The sequence below is a fragment of the Nipponia nippon genome, unplaced genomic scaffold (genome assembly GCF_047370975.1).
Source record: "Nipponia nippon isolate SJK-2023a ecotype South Korea unplaced genomic scaffold, ASM4737097v1 scaffold_1, whole genome shotgun sequence".
Classification (NCBI taxonomy): domain Eukaryota; kingdom Metazoa; phylum Chordata; class Aves; order Pelecaniformes; family Threskiornithidae; genus Nipponia; species Nipponia nippon.
In genome coordinates, this window is record NW_028262290.1 from 159,148,877 (window position 1) to 159,168,201 (window position 19,325).

Below are 19,325 nucleotides of genomic sequence, written 5' to 3' on the forward strand. Positions count from 1 at the left end.
CTCGCTTGGAGGGAGACGGCCGGAGCTTGCGCTTGCCGTTTCCAAACATGCTGACCCCGCGTCCCCCCAGCCCGCTCGCTCCGCGGCCGCGGAGAGCCGCGCAGGGAGGCAGGGAACGGGGCTTGGTGCGGGGGCAGCGCGGGGGCGGGCGAGCCCCGGCTCGGCTGGGCTCGGTGCGGGCTCCGTCCCGTACTATCCTCGGCACTCCAAGGGAAGAAGAGGAGCGCAAAGACCCGCTCGGAAGATCGGACAAACCGCAAGAAATCGCCGCCGGCCAGGAGGGGCACACAGGCATCCCGCAGGACGGGGGGGAGGACACCCAAAACCCAACCCAACCCAACGCGAACAACACCGGCTCTTACATCCTCCTCCTCGCAGTCACTTCGCGGCTGGTACTGGAAGCGGGGCCGGCTGCTTTCCTGTTGCAATGGACGCGAGGTCTTGCCGGCAGCGCCGTCCTCCTCGCTGCTCTGGGCGCCCAGGAGGTGACTCGCTTCGGGGGGAACGGGGAAAGAGCGGGAGGTGTTGATCTTCCCGCTGAACCGCTGGTACAGTGAAGCCATGAAGTCAAGCCGCGGGAAACGAGGGGGAGGGAGGGAAAGAGAGACGCTTCTCCCTCTCTTTTTTTTTTTTTTTTTTCTCCCCCTCCTCTCTTCTTTTTTGGCTACAGCATGCTACACGCGGGAGAGGCTCAGTCCCACATCAGGGGGATGGGAGGGGAGGGCGAGGGATCCGGCTCCCCGGTCCTCTGCACCGGCACCCGGAGAGAAGCGGGGGGGATCGAGAGAGCGAGGGGGGGGAGTGATGTGGGGGAGAGGAGATAAGATAGATAAATAAATAATAAAACGCAATCGAGCCGTAACACCACAAGCCCCGGGAATGGTGCACCATCCAGTGTCGGGAAGGAAAAAAAAAAAAAAAAAAAAAAAAAAACAAGAAGAAAAAAACCAAAAGAACCAAAACACTCCACGAAGACGTACCCCCAATAATGGCGCCTGAGTGGATCAGCATTAAATGTGCTTTGGGGGTGTGCGTGTGTGTTTGCAAAAGCAGGGGAAAAAAAAAGAAATGGAAGGGGGGCTGGCTCAATCGCTGGCTGTCAGCGGCTCCCCAGGCAGAGGTGGCGGAGCAGTCGCCTCCGAGGTCGCATACCAACAGTGTGCACAAGCGAGAGGCAGAGTGACAGAGTGTGTGAGACGGAGTGGAAGAGGCTGGGAAGCCTCATTCAAAGCACGTTGCTCTTCTGGGGAGGGAGGGCTCTTCTACAATCATCTCCTTTTCGGCACCTTCTTCTTCTTCTTCCAAATATTTTTTTTTTTTTCCCGGGGAAACAACTTAAAAAAAAAAAAAAAAAAAAAGCAACAGACACCTGATATCCAGCCGTGAGAGAGAAAGAGAGGTGGGGAGGGGAAAGGCGAGGCGGGGAGGAGGGAGGCGGGACCGACAGCCGCAGGGGCGCCGGGAGGCCGCTGTGCCCGGAGCGGCTCGGCCCCGGGGAAGGGCGAGGGGAGGGAAGGCGAAGCCCCTCCGCTGCCCTGACCTGCCCCAGCCGGCCGCGGGCACGGCTCTGCCGCGGTGAGCGGGCAAGTGCCCGGTCCCCGTCCCCTCCACCCCGTCCTCCTCCTTCCCCCGCCTCCCCAAGGCTGGGGGGGGGGGGTGGGGTGTTGAGGGTTTTTGGAGGTGGTTGTTGTCTCTTTTTAAAAGAATCCGGTAAATTCTGTCTCTCACTATTTTTGTATTAATTCATTTTTGCTGCATTAAAACGTGCTTCAGCGCCCCTCTGTGGAAATCCGCCCGAAGTGGCTCCGGGCAGCACCGGCCGGGGATAAACAAGCGCGGTCCGGGCGCCGGGGGCAGCCGGGCCCGGTTGGGCTGGGGCCGGGGCCGGGGCCGGGGCCGGATCCAGAGCCGGACCGGGAGCGCTGCCGGGGACCGCCGGCCGCCGCGGCCCTTGGGCCGCCTTCGAGTGGCCCCTGCGCGGGGGCGCCGGGCCACGCTCATTCGGGCCGGAGAACCGCGGCCGGTGATGACCGCTCCCAGGGGAGGAAAGGGGCGTGGGCTCGGGCAGCAGCGGGGGAGCTGGCGGCGGGTGTCCAGCCGCTCCGAGCACGGCTGCGTCGGGACAGAGGGTGACAATTCTTCTTGCTCCAGCATCAGGCTCCGGGGTTTCCATAGCAACAGATGCTTAGGTTTAAAGGAAAGTGGCAGAGTTGCTGTCCCCTCTTCTCCTCCCCGAAATCCTCCTCCTCTTTGACCTCGAAGCTTGCCAGAGATATTGGGATTACCAGGCGTCCTCTTGTGGGAAACACACAAAGCATAAACTAGAGTTTGCCCATTCCCATTGTGAGACTTGCTGCCGAAGAGCTCACAAACTTGATTATACTTTAGCTAGTGGATTTGATGGGCTGAGATATTTCTAAACATGGTTCTTAAAGTTTTAGCTGTTAAGAAAATACCATCTTCGATACATGCGATTTCATCAGTCTTATAAATCCCCCACCTCAGCAGACCATGTATACAACATTCTAAAGTGCAACTGTCCTCCCCCCCTATGATTTCAACAACTGCCTGATCAAAAATCTCTTTACATCTGAATAGTTTCATCCCCTGCTTTTTATTTGTGTCTTCAAAGCCAGGGATGAAAAGTCTTAACATTTAGATGAAAAGGGAACCTTATCTCATCAAGAGAGAAAACAAAAACAAACGCTCTGCCTCCTTCCTGATGGAACTTGAAAGAAGGAATCATTTTGATCTTCACAACTGAGATCCTGACATTTAATTAAAAAACGAGATGAGCACACAATGCTCTGAAGCAAAGTCTAGCTTCTAAGTCATAGCAACACATGTAAAAACAGAGGTAACTTTCCAGAAGCCACTTGGACCCCTCCTAAGTTATGTTTCCGACACAAATTGGCAACACACTACCAAAAATCTGGACAGTTAGCTCAGCTAAATTCCATCTTGAACTGCATTAACAGCGACTTTATGACTACTTGGAATTGGTGACAACTAGCACTGAAAAAAAAAAAAAGGAACAAGAGAATCAAATTAAAAGAAAGAATAAATTTTTAACTTAGGAAAACTAGGACACAAAGGAATAATCAAAGAAAGCCACAAAAAGGCAAGACGAAACCACGAGGCAGAAAAAACACCAAAGATTAAATATCTGAATTAAAAAGTCTCAAAGAAAGTACAGAAAAAAGAAAACATTCTGCCTCACAGCTCAGTTCAAAACTGAAAGAGCCAGTAAGGACCAATTCAGTTCCAAATACATTCAGTTTGTGGTTTTAATTCTTAAGAACCATGATTTCCCATAATTGAGTTTGTCTAGTCATGCACGCACAAATTGTGCATGTATGTGCGTACACAATTCATGGAAAAATTATATTAAGGGAACGTAAAATTGCAATGCCAAATACTTTAAAAGCTCACTGAAAAACAACCAGCCAAATGGTCCTCATCCACCAAAAAATCCTGACCATGCAGCTTTGGGCTGTGATTCATTTGCCCTGAAATAAATAATTACAGCTATTTAAAGGCCTTCCTGATTCCAGCTCTCTACTCCATGACAGACCAGGGACAGCAGAAGCAAAGTCACATCACGCTCTGGGTATTGCGGTGGGTGAAGGAAGACGGTTTGCACCAGTTGGCACCTGCAGCACACATTTCTGTAGCCCTGCTACAGCAAGAGTGACCTTGTGTAGAAGGGCTGAGCAGGTAGCTGGAGGCAGAAATATCTTGAATAACCCCCTGCAATAAGATTCACCAGAACCAGTCTGTCGATGCCATTATTGAAAGCAGAAGGATTTTTCTGAGTCATAGGGGACCCGGATGATTTCATTAGGGACTCTGGAGAGCATTTCTGTCTGCCTGTGCACAAGTTATCTCAGGATGTAGCTTGTCCCCTACAAGCATGTATTATGGTAGTCCTGTCCGCCTCTCAGGGAGGGACACAACCCAGTGCTCCTGAGTCACAGCTCAGTGCTGGAAGTCCTCTGCTACCTGCTTGCAATTCCATGGTTAATTTGCTCTTCACCTGTGCGTGACTTGGAGCCCAGAATCCTCTACAATGTCCCGGTTATATGACCAGATACTGTCATACAGTGTGCACGGAAAACAGGATGGAGCCAAAACAAGAAACACAGGAGTCATTGAGACGTGATAACAAAAAGGCAATAAACAGACACTATATCCGTAACCGGGGCTTCATTACAGCAAAAGACCTTTTCAGCCTATGGCGAGATTTGAGGAGAAGAAAGCAACTTGCATTATGAAATATGTTTAAAGAGGCAAAATATTTCAGAAGTACAAACGTAAGATTCATGTCTTTAAACACACATCTTATATGTAAGAAAGATCCTTTCCTTAAATTCTGCAAACAGATCCCAAGATAAAAATCAAGGCATTTCAAAACAAACAGTGTTCTCAAGTGTGTCTTAGTTGTATATTTAATTCAGTATCCAAAAGTTTTGCAAGGAGGTTTGATTCCTAACTAGTGACATTTCCATCAAAATAAAGTGTGTTAGCTTAAGATATTTTCCCTGCAGTGGCAAAGTAATTATGTTTTACTGACATTTTTAAAGCATACAGATAAAAATGGCACTTGGTTTTTCCACATTGTATAAATAAACAGCATCCCCACATTTCAGCACTATTAATGTAACACTATCAAAAGCAGGTCAAACCCAAGCCCTACTGCCTTTAAAACTATACATAAAAGACTTCTTTCTGGACAAGCATTCTCAAAATGACACTGGTAAAGAAACAATCCAGCAATCATTCTCTTGGATATTTTTTAAAAATATTACTTATGTCTGTCAGGGAATTCAAGCGTTGTTATTCATGTTCCATTCTTCTGTTCTGACTAAGCAATTTATGTTTGCTTAAACTTTGAACTTGTCATCTAAATAATACAGAGTTTGTTGCAGAGAGAGCTAAGCATGTTTCTAGTTTTTATGTGGTGATAGTTATAAGCAGCTTATTAGTGAAAATTTTTAAACAAAAAAAAATTTTCAATAGTTCAAGTACACTTTCTATTATTTAAAATATTATATTTTCCTTTTCCAATCAACTTTTAAAGGAATTTTAGAATTCCCTGGTTATCTTTTTGTATCACTCCAGAAAACCCCAAATTAATATTTGCTCTTAAAATGACTGTATTTATTAATATCATCCCCCTGATTTTTTATAATAGCAACTCTCCAGGCACTACAGAAACAAAGACACATTGTTTTAACTCCTATTACTATTGTTAGCCAAGATAAAAACATCCAACTCGTGAATCTCTAATGGCCTCAGGCTTATGCCATCTACACATCTGCTGTCTGGTGTCATCTAAAAACCCAACCAAACCAAAACAGAACAGAAATTCTCTTTCCTATGTCAAATGCGTCAATTCAGCAGTCCCCGAGGATACACTTGATCATTCATTTTGATCTAATGTGTGTGCTGGGGGAAGCATACAATTGTGTCAAGATAAGTGACACTGTGGCTGCTGAAGACTGAGGGGTATTACAGACAGTGGAATTAATATGCCGATCTGTTCACTTTCTTATGTTATTATTTGTGCTAGTAGTATCTCAGAGCAAATTTTGTAGAAATGCAGCATTGGACAGTGAGTGAGCCTGGGACATAAAAAGGCATATTTTTCTCTGGCATCACAGAGATTATTAAAAAAAAAAAAATCTTGCAGACCTTACAATGATTCAAAAAAAAAAAAAAAACCAACCCCAAACCAAAACCCAAACCCAAAAGCAACCCTAAACAAACAAGCAAGCTACCTTTCCAGGCTGAACTAAGAGAAGCACTGGAAAAATTAGTTTTCTGGGCACTGCAAGGATAATTCAATCTTCCACAAGTGGTTGAGTGAAGGCTCTTTGTGGGGAAAACAAAACACTGATACTCAAGTACTGGGAATAGTAGGCAAGATGACTTTACAGGATACAAGATTTTTGGGGAAAAAAAGGAAGTAGGCTGGAAGAAAAGGCTCTTCAGGGGAAGAGATGGACCCAGATGGAGCAGTGAAGGAAGAAAAAAAAAAAGCACATAGAAGAGGCAGGGATACAGTGAAGTACCAGGAGGGTTGAGAGAGAAAGGAGATGAAGGCAAGTGAGGTCAAAGAGGCAGAAAAGAAATGGACCAAAGCTGGCAGAGATGGAAAGCACCAACACACCTGGAGAGCGGGGAGACAGGCTGGAGTGTTACAAGGTTAATTGGAGCCACACAATGGGAAGGTTTTCAAAGCCAGGGAGATCAGCTACTCTGAAGGGTACTTCTGGCACCTGCTGGATAAATGTTCACTCAGTGGTCAGCAGACAGGTGATTTTATCCACAAAGAATATTGATACACACCTGGACCTAATTAAATGAAATCAAGAACATGTAGCTGAATATCAGCAAGTACTTCCCACAGAATGAGCAGGACTGATTCCAGAGGAAATGGGTGGAAGTCCTAATGCTGAGAACGTTTATAAATAGCCTGTACAAGGCACTAGAAAATGTGCTGTAAGGCATAATCCTGCCAATTGGCAAAAGGATAGACCACATGACCAACAAGGTTTTTCCCATCTCTAGTTTTTATGATTTTGCAACTGGTGCAGGGGTGATGACAGACAGAAAAAAAAAACACACAGAAGAGAGTGCTCAGGAACAACGGTTGTGCAAGTTTGCTGCTAGAAAAGGTAACTGAAAAGCCTAAGTAAAAGAAGGTACAGGTGCATGTGCGTTTGTACAGCTGTACACCACATTGGGGTCCTGGCCTACGACTGCACCTAGTATCACAATACATGCAAATAGGAATTTGTGCTGAAGACTGTCTTTCTTGCCCTAATTAATACTCTGTCTTTGGAAGCTTTATCTGAGAGAAGTTAGGACGAGATCCCAATTCCATGTCTTCAAGACAAGCCAGGAAGTTAAGCATTAAAGTTACAGATAAATACATTTTTCTTTGGATGCCAAGAGCCGTTGGCAGCCATGGAAGACGCAGCTAATGTTGCTGAACTGGTCTCCACTATGCATATTCTTCTCTGCTTTGCAACTTGCCAGTATTCGATGCTCAAGTCAGATATGCCATGACAACAACCAGTTTGCCTGATTAATATGATCTCTCAAGGGGATTTTCAGTAAGAAAAGGAAAGAAATTTTTCTTCAGAAAGGCAAAGTAGGCTGTTGTGGGTCTATCAAAAAAGCAGCCATCTTGGAAAAGTGTCTACTGGCACTTCAGTCAGCTGCTTCAGATGGACTCTGTCCTGAGGCAAGAGATTATTCTCAGCTCTATATGTGAAGGGGATGCACAAGGTTCCTGCTCCATCTTAAGTGCCTGAGCCACATCTGCACATCCTTAATTGCCAATGTTGGGAGAAGCTGCTACGATTCCTCTCTAATTCAGTACTATAAAATTGGCAGCACACAGAAGCAACATACCTTGGAGAAATTCTGAATTTCCACTTGCTGAGAAGAACTTGTGCATGCAGAATGTTAGAGAAACAGAGGAGATTTAACCAGTCAGCATTTCAAATGCATGCCACAGATTTCAAAGGGAGCAGACAAGACAAAACGCTTCCATTTAAAGACTTCTTCTTTATAATACAGAGATTTTCTTTAAACAGATCTGTGACTCCTCAGACTAGCTGTCTCTAAATTGACAGCTTTCTTGTTGCTTGGAAGGGAACTAAAATCTAGATTTAATAAAACACACAGGGGATGTAATGACACAATTTTAGGTTTTGGAACCCCACAGCTGAAGGAAAACCCTAGAGAGAAATATGAATATGCAGAGAAAAAAGCATATATAGAGAGATGGACATGTCAAAAAGGCTAGCTACCATTAGGCTAACAAAATATCCTTCTACTCCTTTGTTCCCGTTCTGGCCCTACCAGACGTACATTTCTTCCTCCAGTTTGGCACAGCTTCAGGACTTTCAAATATTCTTCTCTTGCAGCCTTTTACAAAGGAAGGAGCAATGATGGAAGTTTGTAAAAAACCCACCCTGTGAGAGAGCATGTTGGATATTCTCTAGGAATAAATACTGGATCAGGGAATCTTGAAGGCTGTAGGTACAATTCAGTCCAGCTTCCATCTCCCATCAGGATTACAGACAGGTGAGGAGCTGTTTTGAGATGTCTTCTCAGGGTAGTTTTCAATGTACAGAACTGCCACAAGAGGTACTTCAGCAAGTTTTCAGACTGAACAGAAAAGCATCTAATGAGTTCCACTCATCTGGAGCTAAGTGGTCCATAAGCAGGGACTTTATGGAACACAATTCTAGATTAGCTGTCTAAAGTCTCCTGAAATCACCTAAAAGTAAATAATTCCTTTTTGGATTTGGCACTAATTTAAATTGGTAGATGTTTGTGCTACTTCACTATTAGTGCTCATGCATGTTCCTTCCTGCCCGTTTGTCTTTATAAATTGATTAGGAAAAAAGCTTACCAGTTCATTTATAGTTTTCTAAGTACAAATAACCCCATTCGTCCAATTCACTTGTCTTAGTAACATAAAGTCTAAAATGACTGAGGCTCTTGGAAGCTATTTTAAAGGTCTGTTAATGCTTTCGGTCAACTGCCATTATGTAACAGCAAATATACAGGATTATAAATGGCCATCCAAACAGTGTATTCATTTTTCAAGAAGTGGGAGACACAAGGACAAGAATGGAATACTGATAGGAGATTAATAAATTATATCCTTACCGATTTAACAGAGGTTTATGACCACAGTTATTTAGGATCCACAAACAAGCCACCGAAAGACAGAGATTCATTTTAAATACCTCTTAGGATGTGCCTTGATTTAACTCATCAACATATGTGCTTCCTTTTAACCTTACTGCAATCTTTCAAAGTATGTCAAACAGAGGCACTAAGGTCAGCTTTGCAAAGGTATTTAGCAATGCGTGGTACTGGAATACACACTGGAATTATCAAAATCAGATCAGTGATGGCGTAATCAATATGAGCTGCTGCCTTGGAAAATTCCAGCGGATATTCACATGTATCTCTATGTATAATGTACCTAAATTTAGGGGCATTTGATTTCTAGTTGCTAGTTAAGCCGATATAGATCTTATTGGCTTGCTAAGTAATATTTGTAAAAAATAAACCCAAAGCTTTGTGAAACAAGATATGCATATTTGTAGTCCCTCCTGACTTAGAGGTAGATCTGTATGTATATTTATTTGCATATGCCAAGGAATCATAAAAGCATGCCAAGTGAGCCAAACTAAAGAAAGTGTGGAAACTAACGTTAGGGATGTTCAATAATTTCACCGCAAAGACAAAAGCAATCCAGGGCTCTGCTAAGCAAGAAAACACAAGCTGCTTCATCATGATCTGAATACAACCGTGACAACGGCAATCCTGTGAAATTTTGACTGCAACTGATAACTTCAAACCTCTGAAAGGAGTCTGATTTGTTCTTCCAGAGAGAAATAATCTAATTCCCTCCAAGTTATGCAAGCACACAGCAGTATTCAGATCCTCTTGTTCCTCTCCACAAAGCAGGCAAGCAGCAACTAGGCAGCTAAAAATGTCACAACAGGGCTCCAAAAAACAGCCATTGAGTCCATCACAGTTTCTGCAATGATGACATCAACAAGACTTCAGCAACACAGCCAGAGCTGCATTTTGTAAAAGCACCAACACTGAAAGCAATTGTAGAAAAAATGAAGCCACCATGACTTAAGGCAGTAACAATTTCTGATGAAACACTGCTTGCTACACTAGCTGATGCCTCCCCTCCAGGAACACTATCAGCAATGAGCAGACAGAAACAGCACCACCATTTATCGGGAATTTAAGGTTCTTGATAATCATTAAATTGTTTCTCAACACTACATCTTCAATGATTTCATATAAATAACTGCCCTAAAACCTTCTATAATTTCATGAGACTGAGCAAAGTTTGCCATTTTTCTGCGGGAATTGTTTATTCTAGCTGTTATTCACCAATTTAAATACGTCCTTGCCTATCCAGTAATTCAGTAAAACAGAATTCACTAGTGATTCTGGGGATAATAAATTTATTGAAAATATCCTTTACTGAGAAAAGAGTATCCCCATTCAAAAGAACATATCCTTGTATTGGTATTGCTTGGTATTTTTGAAAGTGGATGACACCTCAAAACCAATTAGCATGGCCTAGTTGTGTCATCTAGAAACATACAGGTCCTTCAAGATAAAGCACATGTGGTACTGACATTTGCAGCACATTATGACAAATGCAGGCAACAACTTGTCAGAGGTGGAAACATTTGCTGGATAACAGAGATGACATAACCAGAAAGTGGGACAGTCACCTCAAAGAGGGGCACTACTGTGTTTTGGCTAGAACTTGAGATGTCCCATTGGACTTAAAAGAATTTAAATGACCTGGGATATTCCCACCAAAGGCATCTTCCTCATCTTGTGACACTCAGAGCTTTCTTCGTATTAAAAAGGAGAGAAGGCACTTCCAAGGGGCTCAGATCTTTGGAATTTGGAATTTTATTACTTTCAGAACTCTCACCAAGGCCTATTTCTAAACAAATACACTGGCAGTGATTTCATCTTTGGCTTGTTTTTTCCAGGGAGCTGTGGAGAAGCACTGCTTTATCTGTAATGTACCTGTGTGTTGAGTTTATGATCCAGGGCTGAGGGGCTCCCTGTTCTCACGGCTGACTCTTGACTGGGATTCTCACACTGAGCTTCAGCTCCCCTCTCCACCATGGGCAAATCTCTAGCCAGGCCACCTAGTTTAAGAGACAGCAGGAGCTGCACATCCTGCCACCTCGCAAGCCCCACATGTGCCCCAAAATATTTTGAAGTAGGTTTGTGGGTCAGCTGCAGTGTGGGCTGCCAGCATATCCCAGCTTAGTACCACAGCCATGGTGGGAGAGGTCTGATTGCACCTTTCTGCTTATTTTAGGAGCAGCCTAAGGCAAGTTTACAAAGTAATCTCTCTCTCTCTCTTTCGTGTTACTGGTAATGCCTTTCTATAGAAAAAATAAAATACAAAAGATACTGATATGTTCACAGTGTGATTTCTAAGCTGACAGCAGGCCTTTAAGATGAGAGCACAGACATTATATTAAATATGCTCCATCACACATAATTTTTGTCTATTATCTAGTTCATATTAGAAAATAGTTGTCATTTCTTTATCAGATCCCTTTGGAAACTCACTACTGTTGGACCCTGCCCTCTACTGACATGCTTCTCTCGTGAACACAATGCAGTCTGTTATACACATGACAACCTAGATGGCACACTTTAAATTAGATGAGTCTTTTATGGAAAGAGAGGCAAAAAAAAATAGAATGACGTGAGGACAAAGCCTAAAATGCTAGTGGTTTCTATTCTATGTCAAATAACTGGGAAAGAGGGCAAAAAGAGAAAAAAATTCAAATTTTCTTAATAATTGTTAATTAATTCTTCATAATAATCTGAAGATAATTCATTGGGATCAGTACAATTTTATAAATAAGAGTCTGGATCACCTTCTACCCTTCAGAAATAAAATTGTTTTGTTTATAGTGCTTGTCAGGCCTGTTCTCCAAGTTTGATACAGAAAACACGCCAGACCTGGTAGAAGTTGCAGTGGTAAACAAGCAGCTGTGCCATTCTGCTAACCTGCGGCATTAGCACATACGGCAGAAAGCAGCGCCAGTGGCGAGGGAGCACTTCCACTCCCACCACTCTGTGCCCTCTGCCCAGCACACACTATTATAAGTGACAAGAGAGTAGGCATTTTGATATCTGTTTTCACTTAAGGCCCTTAAAGTGGAGACAACATCCATTAGGACTTACAGTAAACTCCTGAAATAAAATTCCTTGTTGGTGTTTTACAGATGACACCAGTGGAGCTAAGTGATTTGCTCATGCAAGTCTGTACTGGGGGCAGAAGAGTCCACAGACTTCATCCTGTGGCCATTTATTCCACAGGGTAACGACTCTCTTTATGTTGAGTACTGAGAAAGCTCAGCAGATTTAGCAGGAGGTGGAGCGTCACGAGAAATGCCACTTGCTAATTTTGGAAGTAATGGGCCCCAAACCAGGGCCATTCATCTGGTCCAGTACACAGCTGCTTGCTTCAAATAGGCAGCTAATGGAAAAAAAAGTTGAAGTCAGAGAACTACACCACAGAGACAGTAAAACATCCCTGAGAAACAGCATTCTTCCTAAGTCATTACTATAGATGTCACTGGGGTGCGTGTGTGCGCGCTCAAGCAATTTGTGTAGTTTGCAATTGTGTTTGTTACGCCACAGTTGTTCTACGTTTGCAACTGCAGTCCTGAGAAAAACCCTAACATGATGGTTTCTCTTTCTGTAGGGTCCTCAGGATATTTATTGCAGCATAACTGACAGAAAAACCAGAGTTAGTGCAGGCACAGAAAATGCTTTATGGCCTCCATAAAATCATTTGACAATCCAAGGAAAACTTTCCCGAGTCTGTTGTTCAGATTCCAATCTGATTAACTGTATTCAGTGGGAGCTTTACCTGAGTAAGGACTGCAGGGTCTGGCAATATCTGAGCAGGTCAGCCCAAAACATTAAAATGATTCATAATCCTAGAAATAAACATTTGGAAAAAACCTGTAAATACAGATCAACATCACCACTTGAGGGTGCTGCAGTAGTTCTTAAATACTAACTCAAAGATGTGCTACCAGGCAGGTACTGTACACAGAGCTACCCGGCAATAATTCACCTAATTACTTCCATAGAGGTACTTAGAACATCTGGAGCTAAATTCGCACAAAATACAGCTGAACAGGAGATCTTCTTCTGAAACAGAAGTTTAAATCCTAAAACCTTCCTAGCTAACTAAGGTGACAAAATAGGATTCTCCTTAAAAAGAGGTGGAAAATGGAAAAAAAAAAAAAAGTAGAACAAAAGAGGACCCTCAATTACGCAAACACATGCATTGCGAACTTGAAAAAATTCATGACAAATATAAATTCTCAGTTCTGCACACACATTTCCTCTGACTGTAGCACAAGTGAATGTTTTCCAAAGCATATCAAATTGATTTTGCTATAAACTATTACAGGATTATAGTCCATTTGAATAGTCTGCACTACAGGAAACACACAGAACTAGTCTCTGTGGGAAATATATTGAATAGTCAGTAAAACACAAAGCAATACCAAAATACAATAGAATATAGTTCAAAAAAGCCACAGCAACCTAAATGGAGAGTCTGAGTCAAACATTATCTAGGATTCTCCTATTTTGTAGAACCTTCCTTTTATCATAAAAGACATTATTTGCTCATGAGGATATGAAAAACATGAAAAAAAGAACAGATGATAAGTTAAAAGAAAGTTATAAAATCATTATATATGTGAAAGCATAGTGGCTGCACTTAAAATGAGCTCTGGTTTGGAAAGCACGTCTAACTCCAGTTCTTTTATCTGAGTCTTATCAGGCACTCAAGAGAGCTGGTCAGGAACTATTTGATGATACCCTTGGAAAATGCTGATACATTGAAGTTAAAACTGCTGGTGGAAAAAGGGCTGGTTTAAAACAAAATGCCCAGTTCAAAGACATTTGTGGAGGGGGATTTATTGCTTAAGGTTAGAAGATATAAATGGACCACTTTCAGACTGAAAATAATGCAAATTTATTTCCAAAAATGAAGTGATTTTGAAATCCTGATGAAGAATGAAAAAACAGAAAGTCTGAAATGAAAATAAATCATTTCAGTTGACCCAAACTAATTTTATTCTTTGGCTTGCCACAGAGCAGACATTTCCAGGACTGATTACCCATTCCAATTCAGAGCAACAAAGGTTTTGAGTCCTTGAAACCTGAGTTCTTCTCAGCTCTAATCCCTTTGATGCGTGCCCACTAGAACATGGTAGGTTGAAAGGCTTTCTATTGAAAAAGATGATGATTACTTGGACCTTGGTCTTGAAGTCAAAGTACTGCAGTCAGCTAGAAAAGTAAGCCTGCCCTGGTGCAAGGGTGAATATAACCTATGAATAGGTAAGTACTAGGAATAGTCCTTTGCAATGAGAGAGAGTCTCAGCCTCCTTCCATATCCTTTCCCTTAGGTGACTGTTCAACAACATGCTGCTGCTGAAGTTGATACCCACAACATGCATTTCCTAGGGCTGTACTCACACAGATAAGGAACTGACCCAATTTTGAAAGAAGATTGATTTAACCCCAGTGAACATCTTTATGCAATACATACGCACAGCTCAATCAATGGTTGTGCCTCACTTTCCTAGCAAAGGAAGACCAAGGGAAAGCCATGAGATGAGGGTGAATGTATCAAGGAGAGGTGTGCAAGAGCCAGAAATTCATTCTGCAAATTATATGATTAGCTACACACTTCTTTGGCCTTAGCCCTCTAATAGACCGGTGTCATTTGGCCCCTATATTGCAATACTCAGCATCAGAAAAAGAGAGCAAAAGCTACTGTAGATGCTTTACAGAGACAGGAGGAATCCCTGAGCCTATATAGCAAGACATTGTTTTATTAGGGCATCTGAAATTAGAGCCAATATATCAATATTCCCTTTCTTTATAAAAAGTGCGTTAGAAATAGGCAGACAATCTTGACATTATATGGGTTTTTCTATAGCCTATTCATTTTTACATTGCATTTTTTAACTAGTTATTTTTGAATTTTCATTACTTTGCAGACAGTGCCCTGATTATTCCTCTGAGAATGGTAACCTTTTAAATATCTTTATAAATGCCTTTACACATGATTAACATTAGCGCAAGACCTACCCACTTCCCTATATCAAGGTCACAAACACCAGATGAACACTTCCAATGAGCAAAATAAAAGATATGTATAATTTTTACAAGTTAGACAACTGCTGTGAGGACTATTTTTGAAGACAAAAATAGCAGAAGGTAGAATATTATCTTGGCCTCATTTAAAATATGAGTACATCTCACACAGGTTTATGTGGAGCTCCAGCTTGGCCTACACGTATAAGAAGAGTCAGCAAACAGGCCACAGCCAAGTGATTTGGCTGTCGGATGCACAGACAGGAACTCCTCATTACTGACTTGCATCTTTACTATGTGGGAAATTACGCCTCCAGCAAAGTGATGCATTTACCTCCTATTAACTTCAGTCAGACCAAGATTAAATTTTGGGCAAGCTGCTCTGATTCTGTTTAAGTTACCCCAGGAATAAAATGCATGCATATTATCCTCCACCTGCCCCAGAGGGGGCTGTGAAGATTAATGGTAGGAAAGCACCTGGATGCCAAGGACAGACATTTGTCCTAGTTACGTCTACATATGAAAAATGATCAGACTCTCTTGTCTCTCAGAAAATGGTCACGGTTACTTTAAAATACATATTCAAGCTAAGAGTTGTGAACTCAAAGACCAGAATAGTTGAAATTATTAACAAGTAACATTTAACACTGTAAATGTATTTCACTGGGAAAAGGTCAGCATTAGAGATGTGAGACAGCCTTTTACATTAGAATAACTCATATCGCCTTCTCTTCATCAGTCATGTATTTCCATAACTCTGTGCTTTCTTTCAGTCATCTTATTTAACAAAAAGGATTTATGTTTTGTGGAAAACAGCACTACAGAAAAGGCATATTTGTTAAGTCCGCCATTGCAAAATCTTTTGTATTAGATAAGTGTTAGCAGCACTTAATTTTTTCAGTAAATAATTTTATTATTTATTGCACACTCCTACCTTATATTTCATTCAGTTTAATTATACCAGTAACATGCTGGGTAACATTTCTAATTTTCCTTCTGTAAATAACTGGTATCATAGCAAATGCCTGTAAGCACTCATTACAAATGAGGAATGCTTGTCACTCATATTAAACCACTGTGGTTTCCTATGCACAAACATTTTTAAAACATTCAAATCTTTGGGCTGAAATATTTCATTTAAAGGAGCATGTGGTTGCTTTGTGTCAATGTACACAGGAGAGAGAGACAGCTGTGTAAACACTGAATTATGGCATCCTGCAAAACACCCCAAACTTCTCCATAGAAGCATTTCAAAACATCTGCCCTCCTACAGGCAGGCCTTGAGCACTGCATTTTGTGCATAACAGGGTCAGGATCCACCATGCTTTTGCTCCTGGGCAGCATGCATAGAAAGGGGACAACAAAGTGCTTTCATTACTCCTGCTTCACATTCTCCCTTCATGGCTTCATTACATGAGCAGGAATACTGCTACTGTTGAGATAATTAGCACAGGCAATTAGTAAGAGATTGTTAATGTTTCACTGAAACACAAATAGCAGAAGATAAATAATTCCTCCCTTAAGATCTAAACCAGAAGAATAATTAACAGCTGGAGGGGAGGGGAAGCAAGAAGCTAGAACACACTCCAGAACTGCAATCTGCTATCCAATTTTTGCAGGAAAACATGCGTGTTCGTGCATTGTATCCTTTACTCAAGCATCTATCCTGCAGAAGCAAAGCACCTGCAAAGTTCGCCACTGATTTTGGCGATAGCAGGATTGCAGCTGAAGTTGGAAATGCTCATCCTTAGAAATGGGTGACCCTAATAAGATGATCATATGGCCCAGTCCTGTAAGAAATGTGGTTCAGTCTGCACAGAAATTTTTGCAAGATCAGGGCTACAGCTTTATATTATGGTGGTAACGCTCTGGATAATCACCTCACGAACCAGCACCCTCACCTTTACTCTGTGAAGAGCTACAATCCTTCTTTCACGCCTTGCTTTCTCCAGCTGTATCACTCTCTTTCCTGATAAGGATAAACCTGGACTACTTGTCTATATTTCATAGCTTCTTTTGCTCCTCAGGGCGAGTGAAAAACATCCAAAGTAGAATTAAGACTTATCAACAACCCTGTGTTTTAATTCAGGACCCCTAGAAAAAGCAGCTGAAACTAACCCATCCTTCCTTTCTTGCTGCCCCAGGTAGTGCCGTACCTCATTTCTTTTTAGAAGACATATTTCCTTGCTCTGGAGGGATTTCGCCCATGCTCCCCTGTTTAGACACGAGTGCTTATTTATATTCCACTTTGAGACATTTTGGTTTTGAGCTTGTGTTTGGGTATGTCAGAGAAAGCTGTTTGCTGGGCAAAGAGCTACACACTGATGATGCTGTGTGTAAAGAAAGCACTGCTCATCATCATCTGCCATTTACATATCTCTTCCAGAGCTCTGCCAAGCTTCAGGGCATAGCCGAGGAGGATACATGTACTTCACCCTTACACACAGCAATTCTTATGTACCGTACTTGTACCAGTACAAGGACAGAGGAGAGGTAAGCTTCCCCTTTCTTCTCTCAGGGACTCTAGGTCGTTAGGCAGTGGATGAGCAGGTTATGCAGCTAATAGCATGCGACACACCTCTCTCCCTTCCCTCGTACAAGAAGCACCATATACTCTTGCTTCCAGACTGCCTCTCCACACGGGATGGCAAGAGGGTTCTGCAATCCAAGGCAGCACAGCACAGGAAGGCAGGAGTATAGAAACAGTGTTCCCATGCAGAGCTGCTTTCCTGTTTCTAGGATTACTGGTGAGCTGAGGAAGTATAGAATGATTCACATCCATTTCTTAAAACCATCAGACCAAATCAATAAGACGCTTTCTGTCTGCAGCACTGAGCAAAGGGGAGTTCTGGAGGAAAAGGTAATTTATAAAGAACAGAATGGAAATACTGCATGTGCTATGACAACTTGTTTGTTTATTTAGATTTAAAATGATTAACAAATTTGCCTCTCCATGGGTCTCAGTGCCCTAACATCATTAACCACTCAATAAAATTTCAACAGCTTTAAAGTAATCAGTTTTACAGAAACCCAGTCAGCCAGCCACTTTCACAGCTGCTTCAGTGCAGGAGGAAGAAAACCAAAGTCCTCTCTGCCTTTTGCAACATACTCTAATTCTTTAAATATGGGCTATTTCAGATCTGTGATTAGAAACACATTCCAGAGTCCTGGAGAAGATTCTGCTAATTGTCTTAGCTTTTAATAGGCAGACAATGGTCAGACACCCTTCTGATCTCAGCTCGATGATGCAAGCATGATCCTTGTGCTGGACAAGCTCCAGGCACAATAGATGATAACTGGCATCTTATGCACCAGCCATGACCTAAAAATGCCCAGTGGAGATCCTGGGCTGGCCACACCAAGCAAAATGTTTCCCTCAGAAGGAAAATCTGTGCATCTCCACAGCTGGCCTGTGACAGTGTGACAATAATGTGGCCATAGATGACCAGGCACGGACAAGTCAGCTGAAACGAAAGGTCAGCAGGCCTTGTCCAAAGGGGATTAGATGCAATTCCTTCTTTCTAAGGCACAGATAATACCTGCTTCCTCATCCTACCTTCAAGACCTCCATATTGCGGTAGATGAAGTTCAGGCAGCTCACCTTCATCCACACCCAGACATGACTGGAGAGAGATACTAACTTCCAGCATTCCAGATTCACTTTTGAAAATGCTAGCAAATATGTCAGTGCTTATATATACACAGGTGGGGACACACACACATACATATATATACAAAGCACTGGCATGGCAAAGTTTGGAACCTCAATCCAGATAGGAGACATGCAGGGCTTCCAAACTCTTGACAGCCTAAAGCTAGAACCCAGGCTTGATCCAAAGTCGACTAAAGACAATGGCAGTCTTTTCACAGTCTCCAGACATTAGGCCTCTATGTAGTGAAAGAAAAATTGAATTCTCCTAAGACTGGCAAATTAAACCCAGATAGGTAGTGGCTAGGGGAGTAGAACGCTTATGAGATACTATGTTCATCCCTGGGATTATTTATATGTGAGAAACTAGGCTTCCTGTTTATTTGTACAGAAAGTACAGCCACAGCATGCTGTTTAAATGAGCAGTCTTTTGCTATTTCAGTAAGCTTTTCTATTTATACAATGGGGCAATATTTCACTCTCCTCCTGCACTCTGAATTTTACCTGTGATGTCCTTGTCTGTACACATCTTTCATGACTCTGGCACAAATGAGAACCATAGACATTTCAAAGCACCACCAGTCATTTTACTAGTATACTACAATGCAGTAAAATATATGGCATATTGCAAGTACAAAATACATTTTAATCTTTCCAAAACCTGCTTCCTGTTGATGACCCATAAAAGGGAGAAGTTCAGAATACTATTTCATTGCTTAGCTTTCCTGCCCAAGCTCCCACATTACAAGGTGAGAAATGCTGTAAGTCTGAATGAACTGACCATCTCCAATAACCAAATTTCTTCCTACTATTTGAAAAGCAAATATGCACAGGAAAAGCAATACTATTCTATATATGTCAAAAGGGCAGAAGAATCCTTAAGTTCTGTGGCCTATTCATATAATAGCAATGGCGCAAACTTGTATTAAGTGGGCACTGTTCTTTTCCA

The 19,325-nt window shown here is 42.3% G+C and overlaps 1 protein-coding gene across 2 annotated transcripts in view; it reads right to left on the reverse strand.

Annotated features, from left to right (window-relative positions):
- DPP6 (dipeptidyl peptidase like 6) overlaps window positions 1–19,325 on the reverse strand; it is a 566,701-nt gene that overhangs the window by 419,924 nt on the left and 127,452 nt on the right. The window contains exon 1 of one of the 2 annotated variants that reach the window (XM_009467586.2): window positions 363–764. The exons of the other annotated variant lie outside the window; for it this stretch is intronic. Within the exon in view, the coding sequence (XP_009465861.2) occupies window positions 363–563 (201 nt within the window). The 5' untranslated portion in view covers window positions 564–764. Of the gene's footprint in view, window positions 1–362; window positions 765–19,325 lie in introns of those variants that run through there. 2 annotated transcript variants of the gene reach the window in all.